We start from the raw sequence: 22859 nt of genomic DNA on the forward strand, positions 1-22859 counted from the left end.
AAAGATATATGAACAGATAGAAGATGTGTATGAAGAAAATGGAAATAGTCACGTAAGAACAGTAATGCCGGGAAATTGGAACCGCTGATGAGCGAAAAGATAAGCATTGCCATATTGTTAGAGATTACGGACTAGGACAACGGAATGAAAGAGGAGATAAACTCATAGTCTTGGGTTTTGGCTAACACCAGACTCAGGAATTGACGACTGCACATATGAAAAAGACTTGTGATAAAGCTACGTACCAGATAGATTACATTTCAACCAAAGATTTTAAAACAGCATCAGGATGTCTAAAGCTTTCCACGGAACAGATGCCAATATGGATCACAGCTTGCATGTAGCAGCCATCAGAATTGGTTAAAACATAGTAAAAACATCCAACTAGTGAAAACGCGGAATCGAGCAAAACTGAAAAATAAAGATACAGAGCCCTTTACAGATAGTATGGAGGAAAAACGTGGGAAGGCTGAGATCGAGTTAGGATACAGCAGAAGAATGCGTTACGTTAGAGACGGAATGCTGGAAACTTATGAGACACGTGTTACATGAACTAAGCGGAGATAATGCTAAAATGGCTCTTCGGAAGAAAATTGAAAAATGAATCGAGGAGGACTATTGACAAAGCAAGAGAAGACTTAATGAAAAATCAATGTGAAGAAATCTATTTGAAATGCAAGGGAAAATAAATTAAATGTACAGAGATGCAAAGTGTATAACAATGAAATGCCCGCAAACACTAGCAAATAAGAATAATAAACAAGCAAGGAAAGGTAATAATGAATTCTGAAGAAAACAAAGATGCATGGAAGGCATACATAGCAGATCTGTATGATTCTCTGGGTAAAGGATTAGTCTTAGAACGAAAATTGCTGTGGCCCACAATAGAAAAATGGGAGGTGGAGAAAGCGGTCCTGGGTCTTAAGGAAAGGAAAGCGACGAGCTGTGATCAAACACCGTCTGAGCCACTGAAGGCACTAGGCAGAATGCTGTAATTAGAATTACAAATTTCATCAACAAACTGTATTATACAGGTATCTGACCTGAATGAGACCCGGTAATTAAGGAAGGCTGGATTGGGCTACGATTGTGGATGGGGCCCAAACCAATTACTATTGGTTTGCTTTGCAATTTCACTCATTTATTTTAATAAATAATTTTTTAAAAAAAGCCATTGAGGTAGCAATCAGACCTTTAAAGCAAGTAGCCACACTCACGGTTGAACGCCTTTAACGCCTAAAATGGCAATTATTAAAAATTTAACCAATACAATGTCAAACGGCGAATGGCATAGCAAAAGTTAATTAAAAAAACAACAGATCACCAAACAGGTGAGGCAAATGATGGTAACTTAATAATACAATAATAAAATAATAATACAATAATAAAGCCTAAGGGCCAGTGACAGACGGTGCTCCTGGAATCTACCTCTGAGTAGGTCACACCAAAACACTTTCGCTAGCGAATAGGAAGGCAGCCAAGAGTTGCATTCAGGTCACAAGATGGTAACTCGGACTAGTGGCAGTCTAACGAGCGACAGATGATAATTTTGGTGAGGCTACCTGACATCCAACAAACATAACATTCACAAAACATAAAAAATGGGATAAGTCTGATGTCAACAACTATCGCCCAATCTCTCTTCTGACTGCCTTATCCAAAATTCTTGAATAAGTAATGTATTGTAGAGTAGCTTCACACCTTTGTAAAAATAAAGTTTTAACAAAATGTCAGTTTGGTTTCCAGAAGGGTTTTTCAACGGAAAAAGCTATATATACTATCACTAATGAAATATTAAATGCTCTGAGTAACCGGAAGTCACCTGTTGGGATTTTTTGTGATCTATCAAAAGCATTTGATTGTGTAAATCAAGGAATACTTCTAGATATGCTCAAATACTGTGGTATGAATGGGATGGTGCTCAAATGGTTTAAATCATACCTAACTGGAAGAGTGCAGAAAGTTGAAATAAACAGTTCACATAATATGCAAAAAACTGGTGATTTCTCAAACTGGGGAACAATCAAGAAAGGGGGGTGCCGCAAGGTTCGATCTTGGGTCCTCTGCTGTTCTTAAAATACATTAATCACTTGCCATTCTTTATTCACGAAGATGCAAAGCTGGTACTTTTTGCCGATGATACAAGTATAGCTATCACACCCAACAGACAAGAATTAACTGGTAAAATTGTAAACGATGTTTTTCAGAAAATCATTAAGTGTTTCTCGGCAAATGAGCTCTCATTAAACTTTGACAAAACACAGTATATACAGTTCCACACAGTAAATGGAATGACACCATTAATAAATATAGACTTCGATCAGAAATCGGTAGCTAAGTTAGAATATTCAAAATTTCTAGGTGTATTCATTGGTGAGGGGTTGAACTGGAAAAAAACACACTGAGGATCTGATGAAACGTTTGAATTCAGCTACTTATGCTATTAGGGTGATTGCAAATTTTGGCTATATACATCTGAGTAAATTAGCTTACCACGCCTATTTTGATTTTCTGCTTTCGTATGGCATCATATTCTGGGGTAACTCATCATTGAGTAAAAGAGTGTTCCTAGCACAAAAGCGTGTAATCAGAATTATTGCTGGAGCTCATCCAAGATCATCCTGCAGACACATATTGAAAGAGCTAGAAATCTTCACTGTAGCCTCACAATATACATATTCACTAATTAAACTTGTTATTAATAATCCGAACGAATTCAAAAGTAATAGCAGTGTACATGGCTACAACACTAGGAGAAAGGATGATCTTCGCTACTCAAGGTTAAATCTAACTTTGGCTCAGAAGAGGTTAAATTATGCTACCACAAAAGTTTTTGGTCATTTACCTAATAGCATCAAAAGTCTGACAGATATCCATATAGCATATAAAAGGAAATTAAAAGAATTTGTTAATGGCAAATCCTTCTACTCATTAGATGAATTTTTGGATACAGTAAGTGGGTAATTTCACAACCCCTAAAAAAAAACAAAAAATCAAAATTGAGTGTCATGTAAGATTTTGTGTAATTTAATATCTTGTATAGACACCTTTTATTAACCTGAAACGTTCCACATCAGTACGAAGTGTCGTATTCATGATCTATGGAACAAGTACGATGGTCTGGGCTCCGCCCGCAGAATACTGTGCTTAGAGCGCCCGGAATAAGAAGGAATGACTACCACTGAGGTAGAAGAACGCCACCCAACCTAAAATCAAGAAACTATCAAACTTACACGCCTCACCGGACAGCGGTGCAAGGCGAGGATATGTACACTGCCGTTACATACACTAACCCGGAGGGCAGGTAACTGGGGCATTAGCGGCCACAAGACAGTACTGGGTAACTCCACGTGAAGTCGGATAGCTTTGTTATTGAGCACTTGCCCATCTGCGTGTTTTAGTTGTTAGTCTTACAAAATTGTAATTGAGTCGACCCTTGGGGACGCCATTAGTTCCATTATATTGTGACTGGTCATTTGTTTGTTTTAACTGTTCATGTTACAAGACTGTCATATAGTTTGCCCTTGTGGGCGCCAATATTTTGTACGCATATGTAGGACCAGTGGTAACTGATTTATGATTCAGGTCTCATCGTGCCAGTTTAATGAAGCGTGTAACTAATTGTCAGGAAGTGTGCGCAAGACCGAAGTGTGAAATGAAATAAGATAGCAGTATTACGCCTCTGTAAACCCGTAGAGGGAGCAGCGGATAAATTTGTTGTCGTGTTAAGTAATTACCAATTGCAATTGCACAGTTCAGTTCTGTTAATTCGGCGTTCATCTGGAGGAGCTTTGCTCCTAAACCTGTTCTGAAATTGTTCGGTACTCCTGTACAGTAAATGGCAAATTTTAAATTTTGGCCCGAGCAATACTGGTGTGTACAGAAGTTGTGATACGGAGGTCCCGCTGTAATCTGTTGATGTGTATTTCAAGTGCGTTTGCTAAAATGGATTTATCTGAATATTTTTTAGGTTTGAATTGCTGTCAGTTTCTTATTATAAATTTCTTTAAGTGTTACTAAATACACGTTTAAGGTAGCAATGGGGATTTTAAATTCCTCATCACAAGCAGTTATCGAGCTTGAGGTTAAACTTTTAATTGATATTATAATTGCTTTGGGTTCAAATTTCACACTATTGTATCACCGGTGTTTCAACCTTGACACTGTATCAGTGTAAATATTATTAATTAAGAGTAAACATTGTAATGGTTACCCTTTAAAAGAAAAAAGAAAATAGTTATGGCAATGTGCTTTTAATAAATGTTGAGTAAGAATTGTTTATCAATAAATTTGTTTTGTAGAATTTCTGAATTAATCTTAGCCCGGCACCTTACTACTCCTTCATAGCTCCTACCATATCAGAAGCAGTGTCCAGAAGTGCAGCGTTTGGATATAAATTTGAATATCGGGGCATTTTCAAACACCGGCTTCACAGTGCGCACACGAACTGAGAAGGGGGCGCTGCCTTCAAACCGTTTTGTAAATATAACATCACCACCACCATTTACGTCAGACTCCAACCACGGCTGCGAGAGACTGGTACGTTCGGTGGACCTGACTGTGGTACTTCACCAGCGCGCCACACTCCCCATATTGCAGAGGACGTCCTTCGTCAGGTATCAGAGAACCCCATAGGGTGTACTCGAAAGATTGCCCGTGCCATGGCCTCTGTAGAGCACAAAGAACAGAGCCTATTGTTCCGCTATGTATGTACCGTGAAGCAGGAGATTTGAATGTGATCATATCTTCAGAGTTATTTTGCATCCAAACGATGCATTTCCGAACGTGGATTACTTATCAGAACTCTGTGTAGAAGGTACCCTTTAAAACTTCTAGAACGCTGCACTAGGAACTGTGAAACGTACCGTAAGCGTCTTTTCAAAAAATTCCGGAACGTTCGTAATTTCGCGCCAATGATACACTCCTGGAAATTGAAATAAGAACACCGTGAATTCATTGTCCCAGGAAGGGGAAACTTTATTGACACATTCCTGGGGTCAGATACATCACATGATCACACCGACAGAACCACAGGCACATAGACACAGGCAACAGAGCATGCACAATGTCGGCACTAGTACAGTGTATATCCACCTTTCGCAGCAATGCAGGCTGATATTCTCCCATGGAGATGATCGTAGAGATGCTGGATGTAGTCCTGTGGAACGGCTTGCCATGCCATTTCCACCTGGTGCCTCAGTTGGACCAGCGTTCGTGCTGGACGTGCAGACCGCGTGAGACGACGCTTCATCCAATCCCAAACATGCTCAATGGGGGACAGATCTGGAGATCTTGCTGGCCAGGGTAGTTGACTTACACCTTCTAGAGCACGTTGGGTGGCACGGGATACATGCGAATGTGCATTGTCCTGTTGGAACAGCAAGTTCCCTTGCCGGTCTAGGAATGGTAGAACGATGGGTTCGATGACGGTTTGGATGTACCGTGCACTATTCAGTGTCCCCTCGACGATCACCAGTGGTGTACGGCCAGTGTAGGAGATCGCTCCCCACACCATGATGCCGGGTGTTGGCCCTGTGTGCCTCGGTCGTATGCAGTCCTGATTGTGGCGCTCACCTGCACGGCGCCAAACACGCATACGACCATCATTGGCACCAAGGCGGAAGCGACTCTCATCGCTGAAGACGACACGTCTCCATTCGTCCCTCCATTCACGCCTGTCGCGACACCACTGGAGGCGGGCTGCACGATGTTGGGGCATGAGCGGAAGACGGCCTAACGGTGTGCGGGACCGTAGCCCAGCTTCATGGAGACGGTTGCGAATGGTCCTCGCCGATACCCCAGGAGCAACAGTGTCCCTAATTTGCTGGGAAGTGGCGGTGCGGTCCCCTACGGCACTGCGTAGGATCCTACGATTTTGGCGTGCATCCGTGCGTCGCTGCGGTCCGGTCCCAGGTCGACAGGCACGTGCACCTTCCGCCGACCACTGGCGACAACATCGATGTACTGTGGAGACCTCACGCCCCACGTGTCGAGCAATTCGGCGGTACGTCCACCCGGCCTCCCGCATGCCCACTATACGCCCTCGCTCAAAGTCCGTCAACTGCACATACGGTTCACGTCCACGCTGTTGCGTCATGCTACCAGTGTTAAAGACTGCGATGGAGCTCCGTATGCCACGGCAAACTGGCTAACACTGACGGCGGTGGTGCACAAATGCTGCGCAGCTAGCGCCATTCGACGGCCAACACCGCGGTTCCTGGTGTGTCCGCTGTGCCGTGTGCGTGATCATTGATTGTACAGCCCTCTCGCAGTGTCCGGAGCAAGTATGGTGGGTCTGACACACTGGTGTCAATGCGTTCTTTTTTCCATTTCCAGGAGTGTATATCGGAGCCAAATGAGGTTGACATCCCTGCGCACGCCTGTGTGTAACATGTAACTGTTGAAAGTTTAATTGCTGTGTGTCTGGTAGTTATTTTTCAGTGCTACAATGATTAGAACGTCGTATCGCACAATTTGCGAGTTAGACAGCAGCAACCCATGAACATTAAATTTTGCGTGAAATTCAAGAAAACTTTTGCAGAGCTCCACCAAATGATGCAGGAAGTCCACGGTGATGAGTGCTTAAGCCATACTCGTTGTTGCGAATGCTTCACACGGTTTAAAGGTGGACAGACGGAAGTTAACAACGATCCTCGTTCAGGACGCCCTTGGACGCCTACTGTCGACGCTCTTGTCAGGAACGTCAACGAAACAGTGCGAGCCACTGACTGTCCGAGAGATTGCTGAAGAATGTAACATTTCGGTTGGATTATGTCATGAAAGCCTAACACAGCATCTTGGAATGCATTGTGTTGCTACCAAGTTCGTCCCACAGCTCATGAATCATGAACAGAAACACCTTCGCCTCGCAATCTGTCAAGAGCTTTTGGATCTCACAAATAACGAAATGTTCCTGAAAAGAAACGTGATTGGTGATTGGACGCGGGTTATGATGTTAAGACCAAGGTTCGGTCTTCACAATGCGTTGGGAAATGTTCTGCAAGATCAAAAAATGCTCGTCAGGTCAGGCCATGTGTCAAAGCCAAGCTGACAGTTTTCTTTGAATTTGAAGGATTAGCTCATCGTGAATTCGTGCCACAGGGACAAACTGTTAATCGATGGTACTACTGGGACGTGTTGTGACGCCTGTAAGAAAATATAGGAAGGAAACGGCTTAAAATGTGGCGAGACAATTCATGGCTCTTTCATCACATAACGTACCCGCACATACATCCCTGTTCGTGCGTGACTATTGCGTAAAAAATGAAATCACTGTGCTGCCTCATCCTTCGCATTGTCCAGACCAGTTGGAAACCCCGTTAAGAGTACGAAGATTCACAATGATAGACGAGATAAAAGAAAATTCGCAGACGGCGTTTCGCGCGATCCAGCAAGAGGCGTACCAAGACTGATCCCGTAAGTGGAAACGGCTTTAGGAGGATTGTATCAGTTGTGGAGGAGAGTATTTCGAAGGATACCATGCGGAAAAAGTGAAAGATAAATGGGAAAAAAATTGTGTACAAAGTTCCAGAAGTTTTTGAAGAGGCCTCGTATTTCTTGCGAATGATTCAGTTGTGTCATTTATCGACATATGATTAAATGAAATCAATATGTACATTATAAAATAGTCAAACCTATGAAAGTATTTCCGCGTTTGGTTTTCATTTACAATTTTTATTATTTATTTATTTATTTGGAATGTTCATCAAGATATGTACCACTATACTGCAACGTAAAACCAAGTAGGAGACTTACTTTTATAAAATTCTGTAAAAACCTACCTAGTGCTAGTCTAAATTCCGAAGTAGCAATTACATGAACGAGTATATCATCACATTTTTCTTTCAGACTCCTCAAGTATTCCTTTCAATTATGTAAATGGCATCGGAATGGTAAAGTACCTTCAGAAACAGCGGCCTCAAGCTGACGTGCCAAATTCTGTCCGACTTCGTTAACGAGGTGAAACATGAGCTTCATTTTTCCAGAAGAAAAAGCAGGAGAAAGCAGCGTGCGCAGTTTCTTCCACCTGTAACAACAATTTTTTTTTATGCTTTCGATCGAAGAACCACGAAACTGCTGTGGATCACTAGGCAGAGCAAATCGTAACGGCTATAAACAATGTGAAAAATCTTAAGTCTCAAAACTTGACAATGAGTTAACGAAAATGTTCTGGCACTGTGTAAGCTATGAGCATAGTAAACTGAGTAGTGACGATAGAAAATGAGATTCTAGAATAGTTTGAAACATAATAATAATTAACTAATTATTGATTAGATTATGTAAAGAAACATGTGCTGGCACCCACTAGTAATAACACATGGTGATAGCGTATGTACAAAGATCCCTAAAACTAGGTAATGTACAATGATCCGCACCATTTGCGCAGACCGAGTTGGAATCGACCTATTACGTCGTGAGGAAGGCAAACAGCGCAGACAACAATGAGTAACAGTGTACAGGTAACCAACACAGTCCAGTAAGAGCGGTTCACCAATGAGAGCCGTACTGATAAGTGATAACATTCCCTTAAGCATTATTCTACGTCAGTAGCATTTAATTACTGCCCTCAGAGAGTGGTGCGAAGTATAAAGAGAAGAGTTGTCAAGCATTTATAGTCTTGCTATAGCAAGCGTTGAAGCGTGAAAGGGGTTTTCAGCATTGATTGTCTATCCAAGAGGAAAAAGAGCGTCTCATTTCTGTCACCCACATCCCAGGGAGCTGAAAGTGAGGCAAAGGAACTCCGAATTTGGAATACCATAACCAGAACCGGGCTTCCAGTTTCCATCTAATTGCTAAGTGAAATATTCAGAAAGGATAAGGGGGAACAAGGAAATTAGAACCATTTCTAATTTGTTTCAGACACTTTTAAGCCACACTCATAATTGCACTGTTTCTTTGGCAAAGCGCCCGTGAAATTAAGAGTGGCCGACAAATATTCAAATGGTTCGCATAACAAGCACTACACTATCATTGACGTAATGGTTATAATGTTACAATAGAAATTACTCACAAAAATCCATATGTCAATCTGTGACTCCTGCTATTTTAAACTATACTTCAGGTTTACTGGTGCAGGAACGCAGATTCTATGGACCTCCCCGTCTTCTGCCAATTAAAATATGGAGAAGCTAGAAGCAAAAATGGTAAAAATATTCATATTTTCGCGGCGCAAAGACCGATCCTTATGATTTAGGGCGTGCAGCCAGATAAATTCGACTTATTCTTCTAATATTTCGGCTGAATACCGTCTAGCTATCTTCTGAATAAGCCGAGGTGACTTACGCTCCAGATTTTTTTTTTCCTATATTGTATTTTCAATTCCCATCTGGGGCGGGCTGGCGGCAGCACAGGTGCTGCTCTTCAGCCAAGAGACATTACAATTAGACAGGATGACATTTAAAACAATACAAAGAAGAAAACATGGCGGAACGTAGAAAAGAATGGTGGAACATAAAAGAGAGAGCATACAAAAAGCGGCGACTGTAAAACGGAGGTAAAAGTCCAAAAAGGTATTTTACACAAAAAACACACACCATAAGGATTAAAAGGCATCCGGCAAAGTACAGCCAGAGCATAAAAAGTTACAGAAAAATTAAAACAGCCACGTGACGGACGGCGTAGCATAGAGCAATCATGGACTATATACAGGTCGAGCACACAATTAAAACCATAACACTTGACGACACTGTATAATAACACCGAACACAACACTAATGCAGCTCACTTGATGATAAATAAAAACATGGGAGTATCTGCTAAGGGTGGGGGACAAGGCAGAATGGAAAAGGAGGCAAGGAGGGGAGAGAAAGGGGGATGAGGTGTGGACGAGCAGAAGGGGGCTGGGGAGGGAAGGGACAGGGGAGGAAAACAGCTGAGGAGGGAGTGGAGGGACTCCGGGGGAGGGGGGGTGGATGGACGAACATCTGCTCCAGGAGAAGGAGGGGACAGGAAATGGGGGACAAGGTAGGGGGGGGGGGTGGGACAAGGCCAGGCTACTATTGGTAGGAATGGTAGATTTCACAGCGAAGTTCAACATCCAGAAGGAGGAGGTGCTGGAAATTGCCCTGATGAAGGAGATGAAGGGTGTGAAGGTAGAGAGATGGAGGGATACAGTGATAGAGGTGCAGCAACAGGTGGGGCATGGAGAGGTAGGAAGAAACCAGGGGGAATGTGGGATCAAACCTGTGGACAGTGTAAATGATGTGGAGATGTTGGAGGAAAAGCAGTGGGTGAGGGAAGGGGATAGGGTCATACAGGAGGCATGTGGGGGAAGGAAGGCAGATGTGGAGGGCAAGGCAGAGTGCGTGATGTTCTAAGATTTGGAGGGACTTATAATAGCGGGGGGGGGGGGGGAGGGAGGAGATGTAGGCAATTCTGGCATAACATAGAACACATAAGGGATTTGTAGGTGTGGAGGATGGTGGAAGGATGCAATCCCTACATCTGGCTAGACACGAGTTTCAGGAGGCAGAGGCAGGAATGAGCTTTCTGCTGGATCGTCTGGAGATGAGGGTTCCAGGTGAGGTGACGGTAAAGGGTGAGGCCAAGGTGTCAGGTGATTGGGGTAAGCTGGATAGGACAACCATAAATGTTTAGGTAACAATCATGGAGACAGAATGAGCAAGTAGTGTAGCGTATGATGATTGACTGGATTTTGGAGGCGTTAATATGATGGAACCATTGGTTACATCAAATAGTGAATTGGACAAGGTCGAGTTGGAGGGTGCATTGGGACTGTTGAAGGGTAGGACAGATAGCCAGGAAGGTGGTGTTATCAGAATATTGTAGGAGGTGGAGAGGTGCGGTGGCTTGGACCTATCTGCAATGTACAGGAGATTGAGGAAAGGGGAGAGGACATAGCCCTGGAGGATGCCAGCAGTGGGATAAAAGATATGGGAGTTGGTGTTGCGGAGGGTGACATAGGAAGGACGGTGTGCGACGAAGGAAGCGACCAGATGGACAAAATTGATAAGCAGGTCATAGGTTTGGAGTTTAAAGAGGGGACCAAGATGCCATATGTGGTTGTAGGCATTTTGAATGTTGAGGGAAACAAAAATGGCAGAGCAACAGGAGTTAAGTTGCAGGTAGATTAGGTGGACAGGGTTAAGGAGTTGGTCTTCAGTGGAGAGGGAGTGTCAGAAGCCACATTGGGTAAGGGGGAAGCGTTGGTGTTGATGAAGGTGGTGATGGATATGACGGGACAAGATGAATTCGAAGACCTAACTGAAGACTTACATGAGGTAGATGGGACGTTAGAAAAAGGTGACAGAAGGGGGTTTGTTGGGTTTGATGAATAAGAGGATACAGGAAGTCTTCCACACGTCAGGGTAGAAGCCGGTAGAGAGGATGACTTTGTATACATTGACAAAGATAGTCAGGAAGGAGATGTAGCGTTTCTGAGGTGGTTGTAGGTGACACAGTCATGACCAGGGTCCGTGTTGCATTTTGACTGGAAAATAAGTTTAATGTCATGCACTGTGATCAGAGTGTTTATGTTGGGGGGGGGGGGGACAACTGCCACAAGTACTAGAGACTGGGAGCAGGTGGAGCGACTGAGGTATCACTGCGTTCCATGATGGTGGGGAAAAGGGAATAATCAAAGTGGTGATCATCAGGGAAGGAGAAGACCTCAGAAAGGTGGGAAGCAAAGTGGATGGCCTTACTGAGGTTGTCGGGAAGGGGGCGGCCGTTATGGAGAAGGGGGTAATGGGGTGCAGAATGGGAACCAGTAAGGCAGTGGAAGGCTGACCAGTAATTGGATGAGTTTATATGGAGGATGGTGTTGAGTCGTGTAAAGGTCTGGCGCCAGCCCCGTCGTTTCTTTGGTGTAAGGAGGTTCCATACATGTTGCTGTATTTCCCGGTGGCATTGGAGTGTATCCCTGTCACAAGTGCGCAAGAAGGAGCGATAGAGGCGGAGGGATTCACGGAGGAGGAGGCGGTCAGCCTACGGAGGGAGAGTGGGACATTGAGGGTGGATGGTTTTAGTGGGAACACGGGCCTCCAGGGCGTCAGTTGTGGCCGTCTGAAGGAAGGACGAGGTGTGGACGATATCGTCAGAATGGTGATAGGTAAGAATGTGGCTTTCGACCTGGGTAGCGATGGATTCGCAGTAGGCATCCCAGATAGAGCGACAGTAGTCATGGACTACCTAGGGTGTGAGTGCAGGGTGGGGATCCGGAGGCGGGTGATGAGCAGAACGCTCCAGCACTTGCTCCATCCTTTTACACCTGGGTACCGCACCACTGCGCATGTAGCCACAGATACAAATGGCCCCAGAGACGGTAATCGGGGGCCAATATGTATGGCATATGCATGGAAATACACTACTGGCCATTAAAATTGCCACACCGCGAAGATGACGTGTTACAGATGCGAAATTTAACCGACACGAAGAAAACGCTGTGATATGCAAATGATTAGCTTTGCAGAGCATTCACACAAGGCTGCCGCCGGTGCTGACATGAGGAAAGTTTCCAACCGATTTCTCATAGACAAACAGCAGTTGACCGGCGTTGCCTGGTGAAACGTTGTTGCGATGCCTTGTGTAAGGAACAGAAATGCGTACCATCACGTTTCCGACTTCGATAAAGGTCGGATTGTAGCCTATCGCGATTGCGGCCTATCGTATCGCAACATTGCTGCTCGCGTTGGTCGAGATCCAATAACTGTTAGCAGAATGTGGAATCGCTGGGTTCAGGAGCGTAATACGGAACGCCGTGCTGGATCCCAATGGCCTCGTATCACTAGCAGCCGAGGTGACAGGCATCTTATTCACATGGCTGTAACGGATCGTGTAGCCACGTCTCGACCACTGAGTCAACAGATGGGGACGTTTGCAAGACAGCAACCACCTGCACGAACAGTTCGACGACGTTTGCAGCAGCATGGACTATCAGCTCAGAGACCATGGCTGCGGTTACCCTTGACGCTGCATCACAGATAGGAGCGCGTGCGATGGTGTACCCAACGACGAACCTGTGTGCACGAATGAGAAAACGTCATTTTTTCGGATGAATCCAGGTCCTGTTTATAGCATCATGATGGTCATATCCGTGTATGACGACATCGCGGTGAACGCACATTGGAAGCGTGTATTCGTTATCGCCATACTGGCGTATCACCCGGCGTGATGGTACGGGGTGCCAATAGTTACACGTCTCGGTCACCTCTTGTTCGCATTGACAGCACTTTCAACAGTGGACGTTACATCTCAGATGTGTTACGACCAGTAGCTCTACCCTTCATTCGATCCTTGTGAAACCCTAAACTTCAGCAGGATAATGCATGACCACATGTAGCAGGTTCTGTACGGGCCTTTCTGGATACAGAAAATGTTCGACTGCTGCCCTGGCCAGCACATTCTCCAGATCTCTCACCAATTGAAAACGTCTGGTCAATGGTGGCCGATCAACTGGCTCGTCACAATACGCCAGTCACTAGTCTTGATGAACTGTGGTATCGTGTTGAAGCTGCATGGGCAGCTGTAGCTGTACACGCCATCCAAGCTCTGCTTGACTCATTGTCCAGGTGTATCAAGGCCGTTATTACGGCCAGAGGTGGTTGTTCTGGGTACTTATTTCTCAGGATCTATCCACCCAAATTGCGTGAAAATGTAATGACATGTCAGTTCTAGTATAATATATTTGTCCAATGAATACCCGTTTATCATCTGCATTTCTTCTTGGTGTAGCAGTTTTAATGGCCAGTAGTGTATATCATGGCAGCACAGTCGATCCACACTGTGACACTAATGTATCACCGAGCTGCACCATCTCGATGTCCTTGTAAATTTATTATAGAAATTGTCGGATTCCATGATTTTTCCAAGCTGAAGCCGCTATCTGTATTAATTAAATTCGTCGCCAACCGAATTTCAATTGCTTCCTTCACTACTGAGTCCCAGACAGATGAAGTCGAGACTAAAATTTCGACGTTATCGTACACCATAGAGTGGCCAGTGTAATTACAGTGTTCTGCAACCGCAGATTTATTAGTTGTAAGATCTGGGTGTACCTGCGGCGCTCTGTGCATCTCTCGTGGACAGTACGTGTCTTCTATCCGATGTATGAACGGGGTGTATTCTCAGGGGATCTTGTAAACCTCAGGCTTATGAAGCACCAAATCATCTTTAACGGAACCCAGGAATGCTGCTGTCTTTGGTGGAGGGTGAAAAATCACTTAAACCTTTTTTTTTTTTTTCAAATAACTTCCGGGAATTCAGCCAGGTAACACTTTCAGCGACCGCCGATATTTCGGCGGGAGAACACCCCACCATTTTCAACTGCAACGGACAGTCGGCGTACATGCAAATTTAAAACCTCGGTTCTCGGACTGAAGCAGGAAAGACAACACAGACACTGAACACTAGTGCCACCAAAGATGACCAAAGTCAGAGCTACCGATAGTGAGACTATGAATTCGCAGGTGAGGTAGCATTGACTCTGTCCCTCTGTTTTTTGACAAGGGAGAGAGCCGGATTCCAAACAGAGTTTAATCTGAACTGCCTCCCTAATAACACTATCCCAATAGCTGGACGTGCATGCCAATATCTCGGTGTTATTATATGACATGGGGTGCCCAATATCCAAGAAATGTTCGGCAATAGCTGTAACCGTGTGTGCTGTTTATGCTCAGTACATCGGTCCTCCACGGTCCTGATAGTTTGACCAATATATGCCATGCCGCAGCTACAAGGAACTTTTGCTTACTGAGGATCCGTCCGAAATTTTATCGATTACAGTAAAAATAATCACCTATTCCCTTAACCCGACTTCATTATAGCGCTTCAAAATTTAATACATTCGTACAGTGTCGTTCAAGAAAAAATGAAAATCGGAAGACTAGGTTGTTGTAGCACTGGGAGAGAATCATCAGTTGGATACATAATTTACGTTACCTAATGACGATACATTGTAAAATACCAACAAAATTTTCCGGAAACCGCTAGACCATTCCTAAAAAGCAGGTGTTTTATGACATAAAGCTGAGGAATACAGCTTTACGCACTTCAGTGCATAGAACGTGAAAGACAAGAAGTGTGGTGCATTCTTGAGAGAGCAGCTGCAAAGTTTGCAGCGATATGTGTCGGCTATTCGTCGACAGTATTTTACGGGGAAATTCAGGAGTGCACACAACTGGAAACGAATCTCCAGGCCGGTGCCCCCCAACTACACGGGACTGCAATTAATTTCATATACACAGCCGGAAAAAAATAGTACACCGGGAAAGACGACATTGATTTTGGTCCAGTGGCGGAATATGTCACCTGCGGAATAGCCGATATCCTAACAATAGTTTCAGCATCGACCGGCAACAGATAGCATAGTAGCATAGCTACCAGTGCACCACCTGTGTCTACAATTTAATAGGGAACGCTCACAGCCAGAAGCCTCACTTTGGTGCAGACAATTGATGCAAGCAGGTAACCATGCCTCGTGCTTCGTGTTGCCAACTGAGCTATTTTGAAAGGGATCAAATTGTAGCCGTCTGAATATCAGGATGGCAATTCAGAGAAGGACGTGAAGCATCATTTGTGCAACGATGCTGGTGGAAGTGGTCACGTGAACACTCGCAACTGTGGACAAGGTTCTGCACGTCAACACAGCACAGACGCCCGCCAAGATAGTCGTATTGTAAGGGCAGCCGTGACGTATCGTGCAGCTACCACAGAACCGAGAGACGGCTTGTGAGCTCAGACGTATGAACACGAACTGTTGCGAAACGGTTATTAGCAGTGGGACTACGGGCAAGCACTCCTCTAACATCGTTCACTCAAACCACAGCATCGACGAGCACGGCTCCAACGGTGCCGTCAAAGGAGCACTTGGAAGATGAAATGGTGCGACGTGGCCTTCAGCGATGAAAGCAGATTCCGCCTGCACTCAAGTGACCGTCGTTTCCGCGATACGCCGCAGACATGGTGAGCGCTCTGCCATAGAGTGCATTCATCCAAAACACACCGGCCCCACCCCAGACCTCATGGGTAGTGTGGGATAAACTACTACTCCCATACATACTTCACGCTTCTGAATGGGACGCTAACCAGAGCTCCGAACGTGCAGAATGTTATTAGATCCGTACTTTTCCGTTCTTGTAATTGGAGGGTGATGCGTTGCTCTAACAGGACAGTTCTCGTCCACACCCTGCCTGTGAAACTCAAGATGGTGTGAACGACGAGCAGAACTTCCCTGGCCAGCACTATTTCCGAAATTGTCTCCAATCGGGCACGTATGGGATATGAAGTGATGAAGTGAATTTAGTGACTCGTCAACCAGCACCCCTTACAGAGCAGACGTGGAATATCGTATCCCAGAACAGTTCTCGCCATCTGTACGATCGCCTGCATTTCCGCCCATGGAGGTTGCGTCACGTACAGGCTTTGCAGCATGCGTCGAAACATGGTATTTCAGAACACTGTTTCCTTCTCCCTAACGTCCTCAATTATTTGTAGACGGTATTCTAATCTCTGTCTTCCTCTACAATTTTCATCTTATTCGGCTCCCTCTAGTATCATGGATGTTATTCTCTACCATTCTGTCCCCCCTTTCTTACTAGTGTTTTCCGTGTATTCCCTTCCTCTCCGATTCTGCGCAGAACTTCGTCATTCTTTACCATATCAGTACACCTAATTTTCAACAATCGTATGTAGCAACACATTTCCAATGCTTCTATTCTCTTCTGTTCTAGGTTTCTCACAGTCCATGCTTCACTACCATACAATGCTGTGCTCCAAACGTAAGTTCTCAGAAATTTGTTCTTCAAATTTTTGCCTATCTTTGATACTAGTATACTTGTACTTCTCTTGACCAGGAATGCTCTTTTTCCCAGTGCTAGTCTGCTTTTGATGTCCACCTTGCTCTGTTCGTCATTGGTTATTTTGCTGCCTAGGTAGGAGGATTCCGTAGCTTCATCTACTTCGTGACCATCAATATTCATGTTAAGTTTCTCGCTGTTCAAATTTCTGCTACTTGTAAATACTTTCGTTTTCCTTCGATTTACTCTCTTTCCATATCCTGTACTCATTATACTGTTCATTGCATTCAGCAGATCAAGTAATTTTTCTTCATTTTCACTGAGAATAGCAATGTCATCAGCGAATCGTATCATTGATATCCTATCACCTTGAATTTTTATTCCACTTCTGAATCTTTCTTTTATTGCCATCATTACTTCTTCGAGGTATGTATTGAGCAGTAGGAATGAAACACTACGTCTCTTGGCATACATCCCTTTTAATCCGAGCACTTCATTCTCGGCCCCTTGCTCTTATTATTTCCTCTTGGCTCTTGTAGATGTTGCATACGACACTTCTCTCCCTAATGCTTACCCCTATGTTCTTCATAATTTCGAACATCTAGCACCATTTGCCGAACGCTTTTTCCAGGTCGACAAAACCAATGAAAGTATCTTGACTTTCCTTTAGTCTTGCTTCGTTTATCAACAGGATAATGTCATAATTGCCTCTCTGGTGCCTTAACTTTCTTAAATCCAAGCTGGTCGTCATCTAACACATGCCCAATCTTCTTTTCTATTCTTCTGTAATTTATTCTTAACTTCATCTTGGATGCATGAACCTTTAAGGTAACTGTGGGATAACTCTGGCCCTTATCGGCTATTACAACCCTCACCTTCACACCAACGCGAAAGGTGGTTTTGTTGCCACTTTCCGGAAAGGTTTTGGAAATTCTGTGAAATGTTTTCCATTCTGCCTTATTTGATCTTAAGTCTTCCAAAACTCTTTCAAATTCTGTTTGTAATAGTGGATCCACAATGTTTTCTAAATCGACTCCTGTTCCTTCTTCTATCATACCAGACAAATTTTCCCCTTTTACAGGGTTTCAATGCACTCTTTCCACCTATACGTTCTCTTCTCTCAATTTAACAGTGGAATTCCCGTAATGTTGCCTTTAATTTCACCTAATGTTGTTTCGAAGTTTCTCGATGCTGAGTCTGTCCATCCGACAATCATTCCTTTTTTGATTTCTTCACATTTGTCATGCAGCCATCTCGTCTTAGCTACCCTGAATTAATATTTGCTTCATTTCTCAGCAACTTTTCTATCTGTGCTCTTGGATTTAAACACTTTTGTTCTTACTTCTTCCATCGATCAGTTGAAGCATATCTTCTGTTACCCAGTGTTTCTTCGCAGTTACCTGGTTTATACCTATGTTTTCTTTCAACTTCTGTGACTGCTCTCTCTCTCAATATGTCCATTCCTCTTCAAGTGTACTACCTACTGAGAACAGTATCAATAGCCTTAGAAAACTTCATTCCTTACTACTTTCATATCCCACTACTTTCCATATTGGTTCGTTCTCACATATCTCCTAAACTTCAGCCTAGTCTTCATCACTACTAAATTATGATCTGAGCTATATCTGCTTCTGGGTACCCTTACAATCTAGTCTCTGATTTCGGAATCTCTGATTGCCCATGATGTAATGTAACAGAAATATCCCGATATCTCCCGACCTTTTCCATGCATACCTCCTCCTGAAGTTAAAATCTTCGGGGTTATTAGGCCGCGTCATAATTCTTCTAAAATGATCGACGTTTCGACCCCTCTGCTGGGATCTTCCTCAGGATCTTCTGGTGTCCACTACTGCTGCTGTGTTCTAGCAGTAGTGAACACCAGAATATCCTAAGGAAGATCGCAGCAGAAGCGTCGAAACGTCGATCATTTTAGAAAAAATATGACGCCACCTACTAATCCAGAAGATTTTAACTTCAGTGACAACGGCCACGAAAGCCTGCAGACTTACATATACCTCCTCCTGTTGTGATTCTTGAACAAAGTGTTTACTGTTACTAGCCGAAATTTATTACATAACTCAATTAGTCTTTCTCCTCTCTCATTCCTTGTCCCGAGTCCATAATCTCCAATAACCCTTTCTTTTACTCCTTTAACGGACAACTGTATTCTCGTCCCCCATGACTATTAGAGTTTCATCTCCCTTTGCTTACTGAATTTCCCATTAAGATCCTCATATACATTCTCTGTCTCTTCGTCCTCCGTTTGCAACGTCCGTATGTATAACTGAAACATCGTTGAAGGTGTTGGTTGGCTGTCGATTCTGATGAAAGCAAGAATGTCACCGAGCTTTTCATAGTAACACTCTCTGTACCCTACCTTCCTATTCATAACGAATCCTAGTCCTGTTATACCATTTTCTACTTCTGTTGATAGTACCTCATGCTCATCTGATCAAAAAATCTTGTCTTCTTTCCATTTCACTTCACTGTCCTTCACTGTATCTACACTGAGCCTTACCATTTTCCTTTTCAGGTTTTATAGTTTCTCTACCACGTTCAGGCTTCTAAGAATCCATGCTTCGACTCGTAGAACGTTATCCCTTCTTTGATTATTCAGTCTTTTTGTCGTGATCACCTCCCTCTTGGCAGCCCCGTTCCGGATATCCGGATGGGGGTCTATTCTGGAATCTGTGTCAATGGAGGGATCATCATAGCACCTTTTCAATTACAGGCCACATTTCCTGTGGATACACATTATGTATCTATATTGCAGTGGTATCCATTGTCTTTTGTATCTTCATGCTTTTAGGAACACTTTCCCGCCCCAAGGACCAGAGTGTGCCCTGAACCTCTGTCCACTCCTCTGCCTTCTTTGACAAGGCCATTGGCAGATTGTGGATGACTCGCTATACCGGTTGGGCCGCTAGAATTTAAGCGATGGCGACTTTCGAACCCGGGACATACGACGTTTTTATCACCAACTGTGACATAATCGCGTGTACAAACAGTGATCCAATACTGTGAAATGCTTTTTTATTCCAGTCTCTGATCACAAATAAATTCTTTAGACGATGACCGATTTCAGTCTCTAATGACCATCTTCAGATCTAAAATATATAAATATATATATCTAGTGAGCAGTGTGTCTTTTAACGTAAAGAAGCAATATGTATCACAATATACTGTCATACACTAGGGAAATGTACAGATAAAATATGGTATAACGTACCTTTTTTACACCATGTCCTAAAGTGATACGGCCATAATGGCATCGTCAAAAAAATGGTTCAAATGGCTCTGAGCACTATGGGACTTAACATCTGTGGTCATCAGTCCCCTAGAACGTAGAACTACTTAAACCTAACTAACCTAAGGACATCACACACATCCATGCCCGAGGCAGGATCCGAACCTGCGACCGTAGCAGTCGCGCGGTTCCGGACTGAGCGCCTAGAACCGCTAGACCACCGCGGCCGGCCAATGGCATCGTCAAAACATATATGGTATGCTGATTATATTTTATGTTTTGAAGATGCGTTTTTATTACTAATGCTACAGTTACACCATGGGTGACCGAGCTGCCCTATTGTTCTGTAAATGTAATTATTTCGTGTAGTCCACATTCACTCTTGTGATAATAGAACTGGAATGAATTGCCAACTTCTAACAAGGTGTACAGTTTTCTCCCATCAGTGCAGATGATTGTATTCTAATTTACCGCAGAATTAGAAAACATTTATGTCATACTGATTTGATTACCTTGGTGTCAAACTTATCGCTGTCACTGTCATGTGGTAACGTTTTCTTTATGGACCTGTGATTCCCTCACGTTGCTACAAATTGTTATCGGCGAATGCATACACATATTCTTGCTGTAGAGAATGAGATAGTGCTCACCCTTGACCATGTTGTCCAAACAATGACATGTAAAGCACCGGATCAGCAGCTGGATCGCATTTCGCATTGGTGGCGTAGAAGGTGGAGAAGTCTGTGGACATGATACGGCCTACAAGTTCTGGGTCCTTCACCATCAACAGCGGCTGGTCGAAGGCGAACATCCCCATAAAGGGGGTGTCACCAGCTCTACGGTAGCACTCCAGCACTGGTTCCCCCATGTGCTTCTGGCCGATCACCACGCTGCCCATGTTGCCGACGAAGGGAATGGGCTGCATGTAGGGGATTCCCAGCTTCTTCCAGTAGCCGAAGTTCCGCGTCGTGTACCAGCAAAGCAGGGGTATCAACAGCAAGACTGCATCGAGCAGCCAACTGCTCGTCACTAGCGTCATAGCTCCAGGGAAACACTGTAGAAAAATTACGTTCCTGTTAAGAGATTCAAAGAGGATCTTACAGTAATTTGAAGCCATAGTGACCATACATTGCACACAGCAAAGGCTATCATGAAGGTGAAGTAGATATACTTTTACAAAGCATAACTAAAAACAAAAGCTAACAAACATACCTTGCTGGCGCCGACAGCATACACAGACCTAATCATTCAACACAACCATGTTTTGGAGCCGGCCGCTGTGGCCGAGCGCTTCTAGGCGCTTGAGTCCGCAACCTCGCTGCTGCTACGGACGCAGGTTCGAATCCTGCCTCGAGCATGAATGAGTGTGATGTCCTTAGTTTAATTAGGTTTAAGTAGTTCTAAGTCTAGGTGACTGATGACCTCAGATGTTAAGTCCCATAGTGCTTAGAGCCATTTGAACCATGTTTTGGAGTCATCTCGTACGAAATAACCAAGCTGTTTGAAAACATCGATATTAGGATTACTTTCGCCACCAACAACAACTCATGAAAGAAACTGGTCCATGACATCTTAAAGCCTACGGGGAAACTGAGAAAGTCAGAAATTACATGGAGTCATAGCAACAAATAGTACATTGTCCTAACGGGAAAATATTATGAGTGATAAATTCTTTCTTTTTTCCTTTCTTTGACTTACGTTGTACGTATATCTCTGATGGTGTACAATGTTTTTTGTTTTGTTCTATAGTATAAAAAATATGACTACGTTTTCCTTTATGTACATTGCTACATGAACATTATATTAACTGAGTACAGTTTCAAGCAATGTTTGAGCTTCTATGTAATGTTTTTGCTAAATACACTGTGCAAATGCAAATTTAATATGGAGAACTGTTACATAAATTGTGAGGCGAGAGTGGTATCTATAGTTACATTCGGAAAGTGACAGTTAGTTGGCGTCCAGTATAGTGTCGTGTAGGGATGGGTGTTTTGAACTGTGTAAGCCTTGTGTCGGACGAAAACACACGCAACCTCATTCACCAGCTCTTATGTTTTGGACACAGTCAGAACCTAATTTTCACGTGAACACTATGAAAGAAAATATGAGACCATATGAATAATGTTAGCTTCGCTGGATGTTATAAAAAACAATGAAAATTCACTCGCGAATCAGTTGTGATTGTTATTATACAATGTAGGGTTTAATGGAAGTCGTCTTCTTCAGTTGAGACTTCCAGGCAGCGAGGCCATGATCGATGTGTTATGGGTAGAATTCATCTCACGCTAGGTGAGGAGAGCTCAACGTCATAGTGACGTAGGCACACGTCATCATGAGTTTCACGAGTTGACCTATCACTGTTGTGTGCATTATGTATACGAGGGCTGTCCAGAAAGTAAGTTACGATCGGTCGCGAAATGGAAACCACTGGGAAAATCCGGTAAAGCTTCGCACAGATGTGTTGGTCAGTGTCTCTAGTATGCCCGTCAATCGTGTCGCGACGCTCTTTTCAGGTTTGAGTGAACAGTGAGCACGTAAAGATGCGTAGGGAATAGCGTCTCCCGCCAAGCATGAGGGCCCGGTTAGAGATTTCGCCTGCGTCATGCAGCCCACATAACACAACTGTCGAGCAGTTCCTTCTTCATGCCAATTCTCGGCCGCACACTATAGGGGCAATGAAGACGCTCCTGCAGCGTTTCCGATGAGAAGTGTTTGATCACCCACAATACTGTCCGTAATTGGCTCCCCCTGAGTCTCATATTTGCTCACAAAAACCGCTGGCCCTGAAGACAAAATTTTTCGACAGACAACGAGCTGCAGACCTGGCCGAAAGCACAGGTGGTTGCTTTCTATGACGA

At 43.9% G+C, this 22859-nt stretch overlaps 1 protein-coding gene across 1 annotated transcript in view; it reads right to left on the reverse strand.

Annotated features, from left to right (window-relative positions):
* Positions 1–21232, reverse strand: part of LOC126203441 (cytochrome P450 6j1-like) — a 99596-nt gene extending 78364 nt beyond the window's left edge. Inside the window, exons 1-3 of the mRNA XM_049937759.1 lie at positions 21214–21232; positions 20652–21055; positions 7902–8026 (exon numbers count right to left, since the gene is read on the reverse strand). Of these exons, the coding sequence (XP_049793716.1) occupies positions 7902–8026; positions 20652–21040 (514 nt within the window). The 5' untranslated portion in view covers positions 21041–21055; positions 21214–21232. The remainder of the gene's footprint in view (positions 1–7901; positions 8027–20651; positions 21056–21213) is intronic.
* Between the last annotated feature and the right edge of the window lie 1627 nt (positions 21233–22859).

The sequence above is a fragment of the Schistocerca nitens genome, chromosome 9, assembly GCF_023898315.1.
Source record: "Schistocerca nitens isolate TAMUIC-IGC-003100 chromosome 9, iqSchNite1.1, whole genome shotgun sequence".
NCBI lineage: Eukaryota > Metazoa > Arthropoda > Insecta > Orthoptera > Acrididae > Schistocerca > Schistocerca nitens.